Source organism: Triturus cristatus, chromosome 9 (genome assembly GCF_964204655.1).
Source record: "Triturus cristatus chromosome 9, aTriCri1.1, whole genome shotgun sequence".
Lineage (NCBI taxonomy): Eukaryota > Metazoa > Chordata > Amphibia > Caudata > Salamandridae > Triturus > Triturus cristatus.
This window is the reverse complement of record NC_140592.1, coordinates 157,582,097-157,603,151: the sequence shown is the minus strand read 5'-3', so window position 1 is coordinate 157,603,151 and position 21,055 is coordinate 157,582,097. Positions and strand designations below refer to the sequence as shown.

Below are 21,055 nucleotides of genomic sequence, written 5' to 3'. Positions count from 1 at the left end.
ATTCATGACTACGTCTCATCTAAGTCTGGGGGACAGACACAACAGCTCACAGAAAAATATGTGAATTATTAGAGCAGCAGCTTACATCTATGGAGGAGCATCAAAGCAAGAACACACAAGCAAACATTCTATCCTCCTGGCACGTGACAGCATACAAAATCCACATGTTCAGGACTAATAGGCAATATAGAAGACAGAAAAGATGTAGCAAAGTTGGAGTTCCCTGCAATTTGTAGAGAAATAGGCATGGTAGAGGGGTTTAATCATTCTTTGAATATATAATGTGTTTAATAAACTGAATATGTAGGTGCTGGGGCTCCTACGCAGGACTGAAATGGATATTTCAAAAATCTATAGCAGACTATATATATGTACTATATATATGTACTACAGACACCGAAGATAAGTATAATTTGCAGTCAGGTGGAGAATAGGGAACAGTGGGCAAGATGCAGACAATCATTTCAATGTGGGTGGCAATGGTATGAGAAAGGGGATGGTTATAGGAATCTCAGTATGTCTAATGTGAGATCTGTGCATTTATAGTTATGTGAGGATTTTGTCTCTGTTGTGGCAGAGGCCCTTAAATTGGCCTACACAACTTTATGATCTGTGTAAAATGTTATTAGCCTCCACATCCAGTGCACCACTGATATTGCAAAACATTCCTGACATGGAATGAGGACCCTAGTCTGAGCGCTGTGAAATATTAATAACTGTTATATTTTTAGTCAACTGTAAAACTATACATTTATTTATGTATTACTATTTATTTACTGATTTGTTTTTATATAAAGCTGATGCCAGAGCCATATAAATACACGGTCACTGGTATATAAATACGTCGGTGTCCATACAGTGCAAAATGTGACATAAGCAAACTTCATTCAATGTAAATAGAGATAATGATTGGAAGAGGCAACAGCGCTGTTGGATATCTGACTTTATGTGTGGATGTGCTGGCTTGTGCTGGCTTGATTCAAAAGGCGAAAGTGTTCTTCACTACTGTAACTTATGCAGCATCTTGGCTACATGAACATGGTTATCTTGCATGTCATTGGAAGATATGCAGGGATGCTCATGAGAATTATGATGAACCAAAATATTATATGTGTATAACAGCTTAACGTGTCAGTCTTAGTAACAATTGAAGAAGGGGAATGGTTAAATAGACAATAGGAGGGAAGGAAAATGCAAACCGAGCTCAGTGAAGGAAGGTGTAATGTGCCAGAGTTAGGCCCATGTAGCAATGCTGCACATTGTCTTACATTGTCCTCTTTCTGCACAATAACATTATTGCTGTGAACTTTTGCACATATTCGTGTGTGTGACAATGTTGGATTACTGTTTGACCTGGCCCTTTTGACAGGTTTATCCCTAAACTTTTTGTCTTTTGCCTCCTATTTTTCTGACCCTGTTTTTGTTGGCTATAGGATTCTGGGCACTTTACCACTGCTGATCAGTGCTAAAGGGCATATGCTCTCTCTATACATTTTGATATGATTTGTTATCCATGATTGGCATATTTGATTTACTGGTAAGTCCCTAGTAAAGTGCATGGTGTTTGCCAGCGCCTGTAAATCAAATGCTACCAGAGGGCTTACAGCACTGGTTGTGCCACCCACGTGAGTATCCCTGTAAATGTGCCTGAGACCTACTACTGGAGCGTCTGCGCGCACCGTTGTAAACTGTCATTTTGTCCTGGCAAGGCTTATCATTGGGGCTGCTCTGTAACGTTTTACATGTGTAGCTTTCCTTAGGGACAAGATGCAAAAATGAAGTTTAGGCTCTCTGAACTCAGAATTTATAAACGCACCTTTAGGTAAAGGTGGTTATTAAACTCTGGGTTTGAAAATGCCACTTTTAGAAAGTGGGCATTTTCTTACTTTACCAGTCTGTGTGCCTCTGGCTGTTTGTGTATTCAGCACCTGGTGTATGAGTGACAGGATCTGGGATGTGCATTCACTCTAGACAGTCACTCAGGGGGTCGAGGTGTGCCCTGCCTTGCCTGGGTGACTCATCGTAGGGCTGAATAGGCCTGGTCTGCATATAGAGGGGTGGGAGCAGTTTTGCTTGCACCTGAATAGGCAGTCTCTCCTTTTTCACAATGCTGTGTCTGCCCCCTGTGGTCATGCTGCACCAGGAAGGACAGGATGGGTTTGGACTGGGTTCAGAGCCCCTTACATCAAAAAGAACAATAACAAAATGGGGTATAAATATTGCACCGAAAGCCACAGGACTTTAGATTACTTCAAGGAACAAGAGGACCGTTTCAAGAAGAAGAGCGGAAGGACTGTGTGAGGAGTGCTGCCTTTTCTGTGAGAGGGGTGGGTTGACCTGCAGTTGCTGCTTCTGTAGGTGGAGGAAAAGGACTGACTATTTTTGCCCTGCTTTGGTATCCTGATTGGAAAGAATCTCCAAGGGCTTGTTTGTTCTAGCCTCCTGTGGGAAGTCTCAGGGATACAAAAGACTTAAAGAAAAAAAATTGCTGGATGTAAAAAAAACCTGCCTCGAACAGGAGAAGGACTGGACTGTTGTACGCCTTTTTAAAAGGAAGGCTGCAAGAGCGCTTTACGACATTCTTCCTTGCAAAGTGTGTATGGAGAGCTGTGCTGTTCATTCCAAGCTAAGGTGGTACTGAGACAAAACCAACCACCCAGCGCAGGGTGAGCACTTCATTTTCCCTGTTGTGCCACAAAGCGCATTGTGAGTGCTTCTTTTCCCCTATTGTTGTGTCAAGAAGCGTGTGGTAAGAGATCCACTTTTACAGTGGCTAAGAAAGCACATGTTGAGCGCTGCATGTAACGAGGGATCAGGGCGTGGCCGATCTCCTGTTGGTGCCGGTGAGAAAAGCTGCCGGTATCTCAGGACGTGAGCACATGGTGAGCGCTGCCCTTGGGACCCAGAAACCATTGCAGATCCTCAAGGGATTCCCCACTCCCATGCACTGCCTCCATCAGCAGGATCATCTGATGGCAGAAAGAAGCGCATGCCGCCCTGTTGGAACCCCCTTCAGTGAGGCCCCAACTCCAGGCAACCTTCGACGCCGCCAGGCAGGTTGCAGTAGCAGCCGAAAGCCAGACCGGGCTGATGCTCCGTGGACTACAGAGAGGAGCAGCGCCTCCCACCCCTGAGACAGCAGGGAGAGCTTGCATGCGACTGGACCGGTGAGAGGCCATGCCAGGAGTTGAGTCTGCGCACCTCTATTTGCCAGGTGTAGCTGCTGCCCCGTGTGGTAGTGGCCAGCTGTCTTGACAGACCGGGTGATTCCGGCCATATGTGGGGGACCCTGTGAAGTTGCCCCGCAGAGGGAGGTGGTCTGCCCCTCCCCCGTCCTGACACATACCTTGTGGGGGCATTTCATGAGGGTAAACCCATGATTGATGGTAGCAAGCAGGCATTCACGCAGTCTGGGCTACCTCACCAAGTTGCTTTGTTTATTGTCGCAGCCTACCCTTTAAGGTTGGCCCATTTTGTGCAGGGTGCTGTCTAGATGATCAGTGTCAATGCAGGGCCTATGTTCTAATGGCCGGTGAGGTGACTACATGATAAGTTATAATGCAACACTAGAATCGTTACCTGGTTCACTACGGGTGTGTTTGACAGGTGCAACTCATAAGTATTTACCTTATGTACTATGTGTTAGGCTCATGACAAATGCCCACTTATATATGATATACGGTGATGGTAGTCTAATGAGCTTTGCCTAACTACTGTTGGGGAAGCGCTCTCCCCCACGCTTTTCATTGAACCACTTCATCATCAAAAATATCTTTATTCGGATATAAAAACATCCAAGAAAAGAACAAAATAGTTACACATATTACAGCATAATATTACATACAACTTCACATATTAAAATTCATTAACACAGTGAGAATAATACAGAGATAGGTCGGTTCTAAATGTCTTGTTCATAGTCTTAAAGACTAGATTATACAACCACTTATTGTAATCCTCAAAGCTTCAAACATCCAATATCACATGTATGCGGATGACACCCAACTGTACTTGAAAATCTCTTCCTCTGAAGATATCAAGTCACTCAACGGAACCCTGCACAAAACACTAAATTAACTAACCTCTAACCACCTCAAACTAAACGCCCTCAAAACGGAATTCCTCCTCATCTCACCCACTAAGAAAACCCCCATTGTTGAGAAATATCTAACAAACCTCTCAGCTCTCAACTGCACACCACACATCATTGATTCCACAAAATCACTCGGAATTGTGCTAGATAAGAACCTAAACATGCAAGATCACATCAGAGCATCTACCAAAGGAGCGAACTATCAACTGAGCATCTCCTAAGATAACTCAAACCCTACCTTCCACATGATGACTTCAAATCTGCTGTGCAAGCACTAGTCATCTCAAGACTAGAATACGGCAGTGCTACTTTATGCGGGCTTCTGAAACTCAGTTTAGCCCCCCTTAGAGCATCTCTGAATGCTGCAACTAGACTCATCACCAGCTCTAAGAAAATAACCACATCTCTCCGGACCTGAAATCGCTCAACTGGCTTCTATTTGAATCAAGGATCCAGTTAAAAATTGCATGCATGACTCATAGAGCACTACACTTCAACATTCCTCTTTACCTGGCAAAAAAGTTCAAAATATCGAGAGGCTCCCGGCCATCTAGGAGCACCAGCACACTGCTGCTCAAGCCGAAGAAATTTTAAAGAATGAAAACCTATAATCGTACATTCTCTGGTATTGCCCCGAGAATTTGGAACTCCCTACCTGTGGAAACAAGACTGATTCCTTCAACATTTGCCCTCAAACGGGAAGTGAAAGCCCTTCTGATGAACACTGCATTGAACTAGAAGTTTTTTTCTCCTTTTGTCTCCTATCTTGTTAAGCCGATTAATCTGCTACTTAGCATTTGCTATGGCCTCAAGTGTGCCCGCTAATATGTCAGTATGTTCCTAATGTATATTTTTCTACCTCGTCTCCCACTGCTATCTAACTATGTCTTCCACAACTTATATGTAAGCGCTCTGATACCCGCTTGGGTCATGTTCGTGCTATACAAAACTTTAAAAATAAATAAATAAATACTGAGAGATTTATGATCTACTTATTCGTATGACCATTGCCTGGTTGGCAAGGTGATTGATGAACTATGTGTTTTATATGTATTTTTTATGACAGGTGCCTAGTGGCACAGTGATTTATGTAACTTTGGTCTAATGTATTTGGTGTATACTACAAAGGATATTTTTATATAACCTTTTGTGGAGTCTCTTTTTGTGGTGTGCCTAGTGTGTCACTGGTGTGTGAGTGTGTTGCGCAAACACTTTACACATTGCCTCTGGGATAAGTCTGACTGCTCTGCTAAGCTACCAAGGAGGTGAGATGGGGTTATCTTAGGTGTGTAACTTCCTTGCCCTGACTAGACTGGTGGGTTCTGCCTGGCTTAGGTGCGTACCCTAGCTAACCAGAACTCCATTTCTATTAATTACTTTCTCTGAAACTGCTTTCCTTTTACGCACGATGAACAAATGTTGTTCTATCTTTATCCACGGGGCGACTGGGCTATCTGCATATGCATAGCAATGCTAATATGCGTATACATTGCAAGGATGCTTTTTATTATAAATAAAGAAGCATTTCCAGGGGTTAGCAGAGGAGACCCTTACTCTGACATCGAAAGGTCCTGCATGCTGAGGCTTTGTCTAACACCTCCGTGAGGGATGTCCAGTTTGTGACCAAGACGGGGTCCTTACTCGCCAGGTAATGGAACTGTATCATCTGGGGGAGGGGGATTCTTGGCTTCGCATCTACATATACTCTAGACATACACAGAGTAGGGATTGCATAGTAGTAGTATTCCTGATTACTACCTTGCGCTATATGCCTGCATATATACACTGTTTTAGCACTATGGTGGAACTATATCTGCTATCTACTCTTTTGGTGCTTGTAATCACTTTCATCTGCTTCTGTCTACTGATTATCGCAGTACATGTATTTTATACAAGAATAACGTTGGTTCAATAAATATAGTGAAAATGTTCCACGATGTATTCTCTGCATACTTCTCTGAGAGCATGAGTGCACAAGTGACTGAGCGAACATGTTCTAGATCTGTTAAGATGATCTGTGAGGGGTCAGGGTTATCAGTGGTTGCCAGAAACCATTCTCTCCTTGTTTGGGTTGGGGGGGGGGGCTTATGCTGGCACTGTGAGCTAGTTGGTCCCTAGGCCAATATATACGGGTGTGCATAGAATCAGTCTAAGCACTTCACCCAAAGTTTATATTGTCCACAAATGCGCAGATCCTATAATCCTATGTATTAGTGGCAACTACTCGACAAAGGTGGAGGAACAATAACCATAGTCCAGGGGAAACATTTCAAGTATTCAGAAAAAAGACAAATAGGAATCAATAAGAGGGAAATATGTCTTGGGTACATTGTGTTCTTGTTCAGAGGGCGTATGTTCTAGCAGTTGTGGAAGTGAATCTACCCGAGTTGTGTGGGTCCCCCAGATACAGGACCCTTAGCTAAGGATGTCATGGCGATTCAAACTCAGCATCACTGATTAAGCCAAATAGGGTCAAAGCTTGTTGGTCTCCCCATGATTCCCCTTTTCTGAGGTGTTGTGACCTACCAGTTTGCGCTGGACTGTATTTCGCAAAGAAAGGCTAAAACAGATTAGCCTCTCGGTGGTTGCTCTGTATAGTGTAAGTTTTTATCAATAGGGAAGTTCATACTTTTTATTGTAAATCAACCTGCCTTTAAATGTTACCCTGGCCTTAGAGCACTTCGTCAAAAAGCAAACATGCAAAAATATTATTTAAAAATACAAAACAATTCTCACCTTGAAATGCCACATTGTTAGGAGCTTAAGAATACTGTATCTGAATAATGGACTATTATCACCCAAAAACAACCATGCAAAATATTTAAAGAACAAAAATCCATTTTCACCTGGATATTATAACATATTCAGGAACTAGTGAGTGCTATTTTTTTAACAATGGGCTATTAGCACTCTTGTTCTTCTTCCTGTGTTTTTTGGACTGGTAAATATCGCACGACGTTATAATATCAATATACAGATGGTATCATCTACTTTGTGTATGTCCTAAAACGTAGAACTGTCTCTGTTACCCATAAAAAATAACTGCAGCAACATGCATGCAAAGGTATATTGCTTTTTAAAAGAAAGGATCCACACACAAACATTTTTCGTCAGAAAGGAGAAATTGTTTGTTTCAGCTTTACTTTCCCAGTTTTGAATGTTGCGCTCATTTCCAGATGGCTGTGCTTTGGGTCACTGTGACTATTGCTGTCTGCAACATTTAATAAATATGTGTATTAATATACTATGAGAAAAGTCATTATTGGGAGTCAAAGAGCTGCGACAAGTTATGATCGTTTAGTGGAAGTATTTGCAAACCATATGTAGCATTTTTAAAACAGCAAGCATGTAATATCTGTTTAGAAAAGACAAAAGCTACTGCTGCATGGGTAATTTTAGGGACTTGGGGAGAGACCTAAAAAAAACTACCTATAACACATTTTATTCTTTCAAAAAAGAAAAGGCATAATGAGTTTATCAAATGATAAGAGAAGGAGACACAGTGTTCCGCGCTCAGTGGGTGGACAACTCGGTGATCCAGATGCTCCCAAGATAATCAGGTTCAATTGGCAGCTGTTCAGTTTGAGCAGAAATCCTCAAATGTTGCAAATCAATGTCACTGATCAAGGCAATCGCTAATCAAGTCAACTTTCCATCCCTCATATAATAAATGGGCTATCTTCTGCCTTAGTGAATTAAATCACCTGAGACCACGAATGTAGTGTGGTACCCATTTGCCAGCAGACGATCACACATGTAAAAGAATAAGTCTTTCCTGAGAAGAAATATGATGTATTTTGTAGAAATGGAAATAAATATCAGTATCTGAGTGTTAAGAATTTGGAGCCTGATTTAGGGTTCGGGGGTGTTACTCCATCACAAGCGAAATGGATATCCCATATGCCTTATTACAAATGCCACAGGATAAAATGCACGTTTGTGACAGAATAACCCTTCTGCCAATTTCTATATCATGCCCTTGGACTGTCTCAAATAACTTAGGGACTTATTTAGAGTGTTTACTCCATCACAAACGAAATGGCTATCCCTTCTGCCTTACTAAGTGCCACAGAATATAGTACACTTGTAAAAAGGCTGACGGGGTATCGGTCATGTTTGTGATGGAGTAACCCATCCACCAAACTCTATATCAAGCTGTTAATTTGGTGAGACAAATACACAACCCATTCCTGATGCTTCTGTACTTTTGCTCCAAGCCTTGGCATGCCATATATTTGCAGGCAGCCTCACAAGCACATGCAAAATAAGTTCCTGACGTGCAAGGAAAGGTGACGCAAGTTCTTGCCAAGTCATTAGGGGTTCAGTGACCAACTTCAAACCATGCTTCTGATCACCAGAGTTTTAGTGGCCCTGGTACACCCAACTACTTGCTCACAGTTTGGGCACGAAAGGGGGCCGGACAAAAGAGCAGTTCAGGCTCAACAGGCCACTCAGACCTTGCCATGTCTTTGACCATCTCATCATGATGTAGATGTCTCAAAGTTGCGTAAGGTTTGGTCTAGGTTATCTGGGCTAAAGGTGCTGGTGGCTTTTGGTAGGCTTTTTCCTCAAGCCATACTTCACACTGTCCTTAGTAATCTGGGCCTTATTCTTCCAGCTGAGCCATGCATTCACTGTCCACTCTGGACACTATAGCTTCTCTTCTTTCATAAAACTCACAGCTGCAGGGCCTCCTTCTTTGGATCTCATCATGGAAGAATCAACTCAAATGCCTTATTTTATACATGTCTCACCTGAACTAGTGCCACAGAGATTATGTAGAAGTCATAACAACTGAAAGGCACTCATTTTAGAAGGCCAATTCTCATGGCAAACTGGAGAATGTAGAGGAACACTTTATATGCATCTTCCAAGATTTTCCACTTGAGAGAGTGTGATCTGGAATGTATCAAACAGATGTAGATAGGGATGTCTCCTAGCCCAGACATACCAATGAGGGTTAAGCTGCTGATGGGCACATTGCAGAATTATGCTGCTCTGACAGACACAATTTGAAACCGGTCCTAGGATGCTTGTTTCCGGTCCAGGGAGGACCTGGCTGTTCCCATGAGGGACAGGGTCAAGACTGATTTGCATATGGCCAGGTCTAAACTGGGGTGGCATGGTAAGCAAAAGAATGATGGATTTAACCCAGATCTCTTGACTGGGGGTGAATGTTTTGATTTGCTCTGCATTCCGCCCATCAGTTTTGTGTCTTTTGCTTTCTCGCCCTAAGTGCGCCAGGTATGCCCAGACGTGGGTCCTGGGCTCACTGTGCCACTGGAACCAAGCTATCCTGGCTGAAGAAGGGTGAACCCTGAAACCAGTCCTAGGATGCTTGTTTCCGGTCCAGGGAGGACCTGGCTTGCCAGTTCGGGCTGGACTGCTCCCATGAGGCACAGGGTCAAGACTGATTTGCATATGGCCAGGTCTAAACTGGGGTGGCATGGTGAGCAAAAGAATGATGGATTTAACCCAGATCTCTTGACTGGGGGTGAATGTTTTGATTTGTTCTGCATTCGGTCCATCAATTGTGTGTCTTTTGCCCTGACAGACAAGCATTCACCAGACATAGAATCTCCGTCACATTTCCAGGCTGAAAGTGAATTCCAGCCTCAAATTATTGCAAAGTTGAAACTTGGGAAGAACCTTGAATCTGAAGATTAGGATTGAATAGTTACATTACAAATACATAAATTTATTCATATTCTATTGACTGTACATTCAGTATATGCTCTTTGTAACTCTTCTTGCTGTGTGCCTATTACGGATTCTCCCTGTCCAGTTATGCATAGATGGGATCGAATGAATGACTTTCAGCCCATAATAGCTTTAAACAGTATACTTGAAGGAGATATTGAATAAACCAATGTTTTACAACAAGTACTGTATTCATGCATTGGCAAAAAAAGAGTAGCTAACCTTGAAGCGAACCCTACAATATAAAATGTGGTGTCGTGCCAGAGAAGTTTAAAATATGTCATTCGACAAGATAACAACTAGAATTACACATCCCTTAACATAAACGTAGGCAACGTAGTTACTTTTCCACAAACAACTGCATAAAAAAGAAAGAAAGCACTTACTTGAAACAGTCATCACAGGCAATGCTCCCCATGGTCTCCTTTATTGTGCGTTCAGAGATAAATGCTGGATATTCTGTATCACAGGGCTCCAGATTCTGTTTCATTTTCTGTGCTGTGTATATATCAATAATATTTTATTTTTAGATGCAACTAAAATGCAAACTCAAGAGAGTAGAATGAAGTCCAGAATGTGGAATGCATGCTTCTGTTTTGTATGTAATTTAAACACAGAGCTATATATTCAAGTAAACTAAGGCTTATCTTTTACAAGTAGTGTGGTTAATTACAATATGTTTGGTAATTCCTGTCACCAAACAAATCGCAGTTACCTGTTTTGTGTGATCAACATCAGCAGGTCAACCTTTAGATATTTATTGGGGAAAACCCGTTTGGATTTTAAGAGAACATGCAGGTTTTGGTGTAATAAGCACCAAAACCCATATGTTATGCCTCATAATTGACTGGTATCTCACCTGATAAATTCAGACTTGGTAGAGTCAGATTTTACGAGGTGTGAGAAAAATCACACCATTTATAAGGCTGCTTGTATTGGGGCTATGATATGTAAACCTTTAGAATAACGTTTGACCACACAAAATAAGAATGCAGTCTGCCTCATTTCTTTCCTTGTGTTGAATTAAAATGTTTATTATTTAAGTGGTCATTAGCAGGGGTGGTTAATAAGTTCGAAAAGATATGGCACTAAATGGCCCTAAGATATAATGTCACATTGAGTATATTGTAAAGAAGTGAACAGTTAATCAAAATGTAAGTTGAAGTCCCTTGTTTCCATAGGCAACCACTTCTTAAGACTAGGTGATAGCCATCATATCCAAAACATATACCAATAATTTAAAAGAGGCAGCAGATTAATAGTTATCAACAATTCCATCTTCTTTACTTCAAGCTTATCACCCCCCAAACAAAATCTCTAAAGAGTTGTTGGCAACTTGTTCCCATAACAGGCTCCATTCATCATCTGATCTTTGGACCCTGCTTTCCTAAGCTGCCCTTTGACCCTAATCTCTCCCACACATCTGCTCTTCTCTTCTACCCCAAATTTCACTTATCATCATCATTAAAATCCATTGATATAGCAATAGTTTACGTATTCACTGATTTGTCAATTTATTGCTCAAGCTAGAATATCTCTCATCAGTTACTGCTCACATATAAATCCCCTACTGAGAAACTTTTCCTTTATTTTCTTTTGTTCCCAGCCAAGTAGAAAACAGCCTCACTACTAACATCCAAACCACCATTCTCTCCAACTTGAAAAACATTCAACTGTTACTCTTTCCACCACCATTTCATCACTATTGAGATACATTCTAACCTCTCTCAATCACTCCAAAAATAAAAGAGAGTGGCTCTCCCTCACAACTGAGCAAAATCCTCCTACTTCTCTAGGAAACTATGAGTACTGCACAATCCTTTGTATATGAATACAGACTGTACCTACTTCAATAAGTTAAAGTACAAAGAGTCTACTATTTTTCTCAATCAAAATATTAACAGCAGCAAAAATGTTCTAGCAATAAGGCATTCTTCTTAGAATCTAAGCACCCTTGTGCATATGTCAATACTGTTGCTTGCTTAGTGTGGGCATGGAATGATCTCCGGCAGCAAGCTCGCCTCCCTGTCCTATTTGCTCCATCAGAGCCCATCATTGGGCATCCCTCCATACCCTTTACACAAGATACAGGCACCTTGTCTACGTTGCGGAACCTGCAACTAACGACTATGGGAATGCTCTATCCAGAGGGCACTTTTGTTACCCTTCAGCAGGCCCTTCAGGGGCCTAATGTTACTTTATTGGACCCATTCACATATTACCAATTGTGTGCTGTGCTTAGGACACTGCATGACTCTTTCCCTGCGGCCTCCCCGCGTTCCAAGTCCTGGAAACAATGCTCTTCTCACCAAACTCGTGCTAGACAGTAATGGGAAACAGACCTTCATACTGCCTCCACTGATGACCAGTGGAGATACTGCTGCACTGAGTCTAAGGCCATTTCCCCATATTTTAGATTGCGTCCCCCTAATTTTAGATTGCGTCTTGTACATTTTAAGTTCATACATCGTATAGACCACACTCCACCGTGCGTACAGGGAATTTTAATGAACTTTCCTGGGGAGGTAATAACGGAGCGTCATTGTGACCAGTTTATACTGTTCATATTGTTGAAATTGTTTTTATTGGGAACTTCTGATCCCTTTTTACTGAAATATATAATATATAGCTGGATGTATTTTAGATCACTTTATGAACGATTGTACTACTATGAAATCCTTTACGAAGTATTTATATGATTGATTGTATTACTATGAAATCTTTAATGGCCTTTGGCCGAAATGAAGAATAAAAGAATTCGAATTACAGAGAATGGTCCTCCTACAAGACCTGCACTGCTTGCACCGCTTGGTGCCCATGGCAGACTTCCTCCACCTGGTGTGGAGCTGTCCAGAAATACAGCACTTCTGGTTGGTGATCTTCGGCACTTTTGAAGAAATCAGAGAATGTATGATTGAGAGCTCGCCGTGCGTTGCACCATTATGCTATGTCAAGGATGACATAGCATAGACTTAACCGCTTTAACTAATTGGCTATAGGCCTCCCTACATTTCCCGTTGTACCATTTCTGATGGGAACCAAGTTTTTTAGGGGGGCCTTCTAAGCATGGACAGGATAAAAGAGATTTAAGCTGCTCAAAACAGCATTCGTGAGTCTCGGTAACATAATCGATGCCAACCCCCTCAAACACATTGGGCATGAGTTCATTCACCGTGTTGGTGACCAAATTATTAATACTTTCGAGGAGGGAGGCGTCACCCCCCAACCTAGACCATTTCAGCCTTCTTCTGTCATTGGACAAGGTGACATCTCCAATCCTAAAAGTATCTGGATTCCTCAATCTATTTGAGCCCGGGAACCTTAAACTAAGCGACAAAGGATTGTGGTCGCTTTCTGGGCGGGATACCACTTCCATGTCGATCATATATTGCCAGAATTCCAACTTTAGCAAAATATAATCTATACGGCTTTTCCTTAAGCCATTATCATAGGTATCACAGGCACATTGGTCTGCTAAGGAGCGGCCATTAGCTGCCCTTAAGCCCCTATTCAAGCATAAAGCCATCCAGTTCAAAGCAGCCTCAGTCCCTTTGGCAATTTTATCAATAGATAAGTCCGGAATATTCCAGACTGTATCCTCAATGGACCCCCAACTGTCCCCAGCTGCCTGAAGCGGCTCAAAGGTGCAGTTCAAATCACCCGCTAGGACAAGAAAATTGTCACTTCCTAACCCATCGAGATACCTGTCCACTACATCAACAATACCAGGGCAGCGGCCTCCAGGTAGGCCTCGTGCATAGATGTTAATAATAATCAAATCCCGATGGACAGCTTTACTCATTTTAATACCCAGGAGGTCCTGATGTTCTACAAATATTTCAGACAGGTGGGCTCCCAAAGCCTGCTTCACCCAAATCAATATGCCCCCTGAAGCGCGCCCTTTACTACCACTGATTGCGGGTTTGGAGAAATCAATAAACCCAACCCTGTGGATTGGGACCGTTGCCCAAGTTTCCTGAAGTAATATGATATCAAAAGTATCTATAAATTCCAACCACTCCTCTGAGAGTAGCCGACCCTTAATCCCAGCCACATTCCAGGAAGCTACCTTTAATATATCGTGTGGAGTTGTTACATTACTTTTAGATAATTGAGCCATTGGCACAGTGGAGGCTGGGTTCTCCACTGCCTTCTCAGGTTCTGCCCGTATCTCGAAAATGGAAGTCATACATACACTATCCACCCCCACAATTTCCTCTAAAATATCCTCAGCAGTCGCTTCGACCGTCCCCCCCATAAGATTTGGCATTGGGCCCCCCTCTTCGACAAACCCCATAGAAGATTCCACCCTTTCGTGTCTGGTTACTACATCCCTACGACACTCAACAGTGCTGTTCACCTTACTTGGTAGGTGTAGTCAATCGACAGCCTCAAGGTCGGAAAGGGGGCCGTAACGATTGAAAAGTAGAGGGTATTGGGGGCGGTAAGGTGATCTAACAATTGGGCGCCTCCTGTCTAGTAATCTCTTAGGTGGGGGCCGGGTGGGAGTTTAGAATGTCTTTCGGGGTAAAAATAAGCAAGGTCCAGTGTTTGAACATCCCCCATTCTTGCAAACCTTGCTACCCTTCGAATGGACTCTACCACCCAGGGATCCTTAAACGATACCAAAATGCAATCACCCTCTAAGTCTTTGGTCCCAAAACCCACCCAATCTACTCTCCTTACTAATAGGATTTCAGTTGAAGTTCGTGGCGGGAGGGGGCGATTTTTATTGAGCCAGAATACTACTTTATTACGTAAGTCCCTGTCTGTCTCATTAACACCCTCCTTAACGGGTGCTGCCCCGGTTAACACAATAGTATATTGATTTGCTTCTGGGGGTAAGTCAGTACGGAGATAAGCACACTTAGCATTGTTTCCCCCAGTATGGGTAGTGGAATTACGATTAGTAGCTGGCTTTCCTAGAGAAGGCTGGGATAGGGTGCTATGTGCAACATTTTCCCTGTCGTCCGTCCTGCCTGTTTGTGCTCGTTGCGCTGGTATCATGGAGGTGACTTTACTAGAATCCTGCGCCAAGGTGCCAACACCAACAGTGCTAACATTGTCCCTGGAACCCACCTGTGCTGGAGACTTGGTTACTACAGCCCCCGTTGCTTTACCAAGGCTAACATTGTCTGTACACTTAATTAGATTTGCCTGAGAAGTGGAAGCCCCCATAGCTATGGAGGGGACGGATAGCTTATGAAGTAGGTTCATGTTCATATTCGCGGCAGACTCCAAAGCATCAATTTTGATGGTCATCAGCCTGGTTTGCTCCAGGACGGGGAGCAGGAGGGTTTTAATCATGGCCTCCATTTTTGCCAACAGGATTTCGTCACTATTAAGACAAGTAGGGCAAGGATCTGATGAACCAATAGAGGTTAGAGTGGGGCACAATACATTTGGAAGTACCGGGGGGGGTTGCATAGCAGTGGGCAGCAACGAACCAGCTGCACAAGTACTATTAGAAACATTTAATTTAAACAGCTTCTGTGCTCTCCCCCCATGATTGCTCAGAATATTTTTCCTTTTACAGTCTTTTTTTCTAAAAGAATCAATCGCTTCCGGTGGATTCGACACCAAATTAATGATTGTGTCCACTCTATCTGTACCTCTATCTTGGGCCCCACTATGCTGGATATCATCTAAACTCAAATCAGTATTGTCTGGAGAATGTAGGGAACCCACCCCTTCTCCCTCAGCATGCATTGGTGCCTCCGTCGTTATTGAATGTAAACAATTAGACGGGACTTGGGCCACAGGGCTAGAAATAGTAGCAAGGGCACCTAAAGAGGAGCGCTTACCACTAACTAAGTCTAGGGAAAGCCTTTTCTCAGTCAATGCTATTTCTTTTTCTAAAATCCCAGTTGCTCGAATTATAAAAGCATCAAGCGGACCAGAAACTATTCCCTTCGAAGTTTGCAGTTGAACTGTGCGATCCTTACCGGACCTTAGAGGCATATTAAGTTATATTGAGACAAGCAGTGCCTATAACAAACCCCAATCTGTATTAATAGGTAGATGCCCTCTGCGATAAAAAACACAATGAAATGGGATGAAAACCCAATGATTGTGGACAAGCCCAACCTCGTCCAATCGTGAACGGCCACAAACTAGTCCCAGACCAATCCTGTGTGGTCAACGTTGACCTTGTTAACAAGATAGAAAATGATCGTTGGCTACTCTGCCTTTACGATCATTAAATAGCATAACAAGAGTCCGAAAAAGCAATTTATCCCAGAAGGGCCGACTGCCGCCGTGCCCAACAAATAATCCACAGGGGAAACTGGGTTAGCAACCAGGAGTAGTACAAACAATCCGTTTAGGAAGCAAAGTCCACCGTAACTTGGGGTGACCGCTGATGGAGTGGCACAACTTGGAAGGGTTGCCCCGCCCCGTCCAGCTCCGGTCAGTGAAGGGCAAGGACGGTCCCGCACTTGGCCCGGGCTTCTCCCGGGTGCAGCCCGCGCGCGTCCCGCGCTGCGGTGACACCTGGCAGCCTATGTAGTAGTCCGGCGCTGCCAGGTGTCGTCACCGCGAGCGCCGCTCTCCAGGGAAGCCGGGAAATGGAGTTCCGGTGCGCCGTTCCACTCACGGCGGTGGCGGAGGCGTCCGCGAGCAGAGCGAAGGCAAGAGAGGAGAAATATCCCCGCTGGACAGGCCGTTCCCCTCACGGCAGGTAGGTCAACAAGGCAGCAGGCAGGTCGAAATTAAAGCGTCCCGCGCTGCGGTGACACCTGGCAGCCTATGTAGTAGTCCGGCGCTGCCAGGTGTCGTCTCCGCGAGCACCGCTCTCCAGGGAAGCCGGGAAATGGAGTTCCGGTGCGCCGTTCCCCTCACGGCGGTGGCGGAGGCGTCCGCGAGCAGAGCGAAGGCAAGAGAGGAGAAATATCCCCGCTGGACAGGCCGTTCCCCTCACGGCAGGTAGGTCAACAAGGCAGCAGGCAGGTCGAAATTAAAGCGTCCCGCGCTGCGGTGACACCTGGCAGCCTATGTAGTAGTCCGGCGCTGCCAGGTGTCGTCACCGCGAACGCCGCTCTCCAGGGAAGCCGGGAAATGGAGTTCCGGTGAGCCGTTCCCCTCACGGCGGTGGCGGAGGCGTCCGCGAGCAGAGCGAAGGCAAGAGAGGAGAAATATCCCCGCTGGACAGGCCGTTCCCCTCACGGCAGGTAGGTCAACAAGGCAGCAGGCAGGTCGAAATTAAAGCGTCCCGCGTTGCGGTGACACCTGGCAGCCTATGTAGTAGTCCCGCGCTGCCAGGTGTCGTCACCGCGAGCGCCGCTCTCCAGGGAAGCCGGGAAATGGAGTTCCGGTGCGCCGTTGCCCTCACGGCGGTGGCGGAGGCGTCCGCGAGCAGAGCGAAGGCAAGAGAGGAGAAATATCCCCGCTGGACAGGCCGTTCCCCTCACGGCAGGTAGGTCAACAAGGCAGCAGGCAGGTCGAAATTAAAGCGAATTATTCACATCTAAATGTCCACTGTTGGACTTGGAGCTCTCTGCAGGGTCACCCCAAACCTTTTGCCTTTACCTTCCACTATTTGCTGAAATCAATTTTTGTTAGCTCTTGGATTCTGTGCACTTTACCACTGCTAACCAGTGCTAAAGTGCTTGCACACACTCCTTTAAGCAATGATAACATTGTCTTACACATGACTGACATATTTAATTTAGTTATAAGTCCAGTGTAGAGTGTTACACCATATACCCAAGGCCTGTAAATTAAATGGCACTAGTAGTCCTGCAGTACCTTTTGTGCCACCCAATTTAGTAGCCCTTTAAAATATGTCCCAGGCCTGCCTTTGCACCCTGCATACACTTTTAAACTACCAATTTGACTTGACAATATAATCCCCTTTTCCATGCCTTAAACTCCCCTTTTATTGAATATTAGTCACCCCTGGGGGAGGTCCTAGGTATCCCAAAGGCCAGGGTGCATTGTAATTAAAAGGATGGGCACGTATCTTTAAGTTTTACATGTTCTTCTAGTGCAAAGCTCCTAAATTATTTTTTCGCTACATATGAGTACATTGAGTTGCCTTAGTACATTTATTAAGTGCTTACTTTTGATTGGGAACAGGTAAGTTTTACATGTTTTGTGTCAGAGAAATTGTAATAAAAAAATCCTCTTCATTGGTATTGTCAAATTTTAAGTTACAATTTAAAAAATGCAGCTTTTAGAAAGTTAGCGTTTTGGTACACTGACCATTTGGTGCATGCAGCCTGTCCCTGGGTTACATGACTGGGTGTAGTAGGACGTTGGACTTGGTTTATTCCTCACAGACAGCCACATAATAGAGAGAGTATGTGTGCCTGCATTGGCCATCAACTTGTACGATGAGGACGGGGTTTGGCACAGCCCCACTTGCCACTGAATAGGCTGTGCTCTGCCTTCACACAAAGGACTTGTCACCACTTCATTGTCATGCAGCCAGCTTGGCGCTAAGGGAGGCAAGTCAGGAATCGTAAAGAAACTTCAAAGAAAATTCTCTAGAAACATCCTTGTCAAAAATGGCACCAGTTATACAAACAGAACCCTCAGACCCACTCTTCAGTTTATTTTCTGGAACTGCTGAAGGATTCTCAGAAGACTGCCGCTGCTATAGCTGGCTGTGTACCCCTCAAGACTGCTTTGTGGCACCTGGAAGGACTGCCGCCTGCCTGGGACCCTTTGAGGCCTGCCTTCTTGCTTTAGACCCATTCTGTTGCTTGAACCCAGGACTACCAGAGGGTTATGCACATGTTAATTTAGTGATTTTTGTGGTTCACCGGACAGGGATTACGGTTGTCGCTTGACCAGGGTTAACACCCCATTTAACCATCAACCCAGTTTCTCACATACACTAAAACATCACACATTAAATTCCTCATCTGATAAAAGCATTGCAAACAGAATCCAACTCGTTGTTTTTTTGGGGGTTTTTTCGATATAGCAGGCTTTTTGAATGTTTTAGTCATGAAATGTAATTGTAAGCAAGATTTCTTGCCTTGGAAAATGTGGTTTTTACAAAGCCAATGTATTGTTCTCCTAGTTTGCATGTAAGGGCTCTTTATTTAGGTGAAAATGTTGTTACAAGTTACTCATTAAATTCTGACCCCCTGAAAAAACTCTGTTTGAAAAGGGGTTGCAGATATACGAGTTGTGTGGATTTTGTGGTAACCGTGCATTACATGATAAAGCATGCATCCCATATACACTTTGGTCAGCAAAACATGTCAATATTTACCAAAGTTAAATATCAGGACATGTAGTTTCTTTTGTAGTTGGGAAAACAATCTGCATGGTAAATGCAATGTTTGATGGCAGAGCAAAGAATAAGTGATAATTAATTTACCCGAAAACAGCAGTGTTGGATTTTATGATGTGTGATAAATCTCAAATGCAACACCCAGGCACTTGTAATCAACACTGTGATTTACATCTTGCCTAAAGTGCTCAAGGGAAAATTTCCTGCACCAGGAAACTGATTGTGTTGGGCATAGAATCTGTCTTAGGGCCTTTGTCAACATTTCCAGACCATTTTTAGGACCTCTCGTCTTGAAACTGCCTCCTAAAGTGAAAGACACCAAGGGCATTCTTAATACTCTGGAGGGAATTACATTTTTTTTTTTTTTTTTTTAAACCGTTTATTGCAGGTTGTAAAAGTTACAGGTATGGGCCTACAACCACCCGGCCGGCCGCTAGAATAACAAAAGCATATTGCATACATACAGTAAAAGTCTCTCGGCAGTGCAGAGCAGTGAAACAGGAGTAATCAATGGTGCAGGCCACACAGCTCCAAGCCCACAGTACGGTTCCCTTTTCTTGAAATAAACAACACCAAAAAACCACACCCGCAAGGCAACCCGAGATCCAAAGTGACAGCACGTGCTCCATAAGTGGGGGATCCAAACCAGCAGCAGAACTCTGCGGAGGGGAATGGGAGTAGGCCAGGGACTGGGGGACCGCGTGCCCGCGGCCGAGGGGGGGGGGCCGTCTAGGGAGACGGAGCAGGCGAGGCAGCCGGTAGCAGTGGTGGCTCACAAATACCCCCGCGGTAGGCGTTCCAGGGGCCCCAGAGTTTCACCCACGCCCCAGGCTTACCCCTCGCCACATACACCACCTTTTCACGAAACATACACCAATCCATATGCTCTTTCCAGGCCGACACCGCAGGGGGCCTCTGGGATCCCCACAATTGAGCAATGTCACGCTTAGCTATCATGTATCCCAGAGTCACCCACCGCGTCTGCGGGACCGAATAGTCATTCGGTTCCCATACATTCAGCAAGCATCTCCTCGCTTCAGGCAGCAGCGCGACACGCGTAACCACACGCAGGACCTCATGCACACCACGCCAGAATCGCTCCACCTTCGGGCACTCCCACAGTATATGCATGAAAGTCGCCAGCGCACCACAGCCACGCTTACACAGTCCGTCACCAGCAAAACCCATACGCAGAAGCCTTGGCCCCGTCACGTAAACCCGGTGAAGGATCTTGAGCTGGACGAAACGAAGGCGAGCCGGGATGGCCACCTCTTTCGGAGAGGCCACCGCGGAAATCCAATCCTCGTCGTCCAGCTCCAGCCCGTCGGCAACCCAGGCCTCGCGGAGACTAGTCAGCAGGCACGATCTATCGTTGATCAGTTTTTTGTATATGAGGGAGATCGTGCTGTCCGGTACATGGCCGTCCAGCACTCTGTCCTCCAGGGGGGAAGACTCCGGAATGGATGCGACGTCCGGGAAGACGGAGCCCAGCGCATGGCGGACTTGTAGGTACCGAAAGTACTCACTGCCCTGCAGCTGAAACTCCGCCTGCAGCGTCTCAAAAGTTTTGAATCCCCCCCTCGTCCAGAGATCTCCCACCGTGCTGATTGCTATCGTGTCCCACTTCTCGAAGCCCTTCGACGTCCATAGGGAGCCCAACCTCTCAGACGCATACAGCGGTGACGCCCGGGTCAAACGGTCCTTCCACCCCATAGCTGCATTAGCCGCGTGCCAGACACGCACCATAACACGCGTCGGTCCCGTCAAACGGGAGTCGGGCGCGCCAGAGTAGAGCGCGCGATTGTAATCGCCACCGGGTAGGAGCATTTTATCCATCTCAAATGCCGGGTTCAAGGCGGGCCCATAAAGGCCATGATTAATTGCAGCTAGTTGGGAGGCCCAGTAATACCGTTTAATGTCCGGGAGGGCGATCCCCCCATCGTACCACGGGAGCGTCAATTTAGCCAGAGCAATGCGCGGCCTCCCGTCCCAGAACAGGCGCCGCTGGAGGCCCTCCA

The 21,055-nt window shown here is 44.9% G+C and overlaps 1 protein-coding gene across 3 annotated transcripts in view; it reads right to left on the bottom strand.

Moving 5' to 3' along the window:
• Nucleotides 1-21,055, bottom strand: part of CACNA2D3 (calcium voltage-gated channel auxiliary subunit alpha2delta 3) — a 2,334,275-nt gene that overhangs the window by 41,368 nt on the left and 2,271,852 nt on the right. For all 3 annotated transcript variants that reach the window (XM_085624637.1, XM_085624639.1, XM_085624638.1), the window contains one exon: nt 10,180-10,291. In XM_085624637.1, the coding sequence (XP_085480763.1) occupies nt 10,180-10,291 (112 nt within the window). The remainder of the gene's footprint in view (nt 1-10,179; nt 10,292-21,055) is intronic.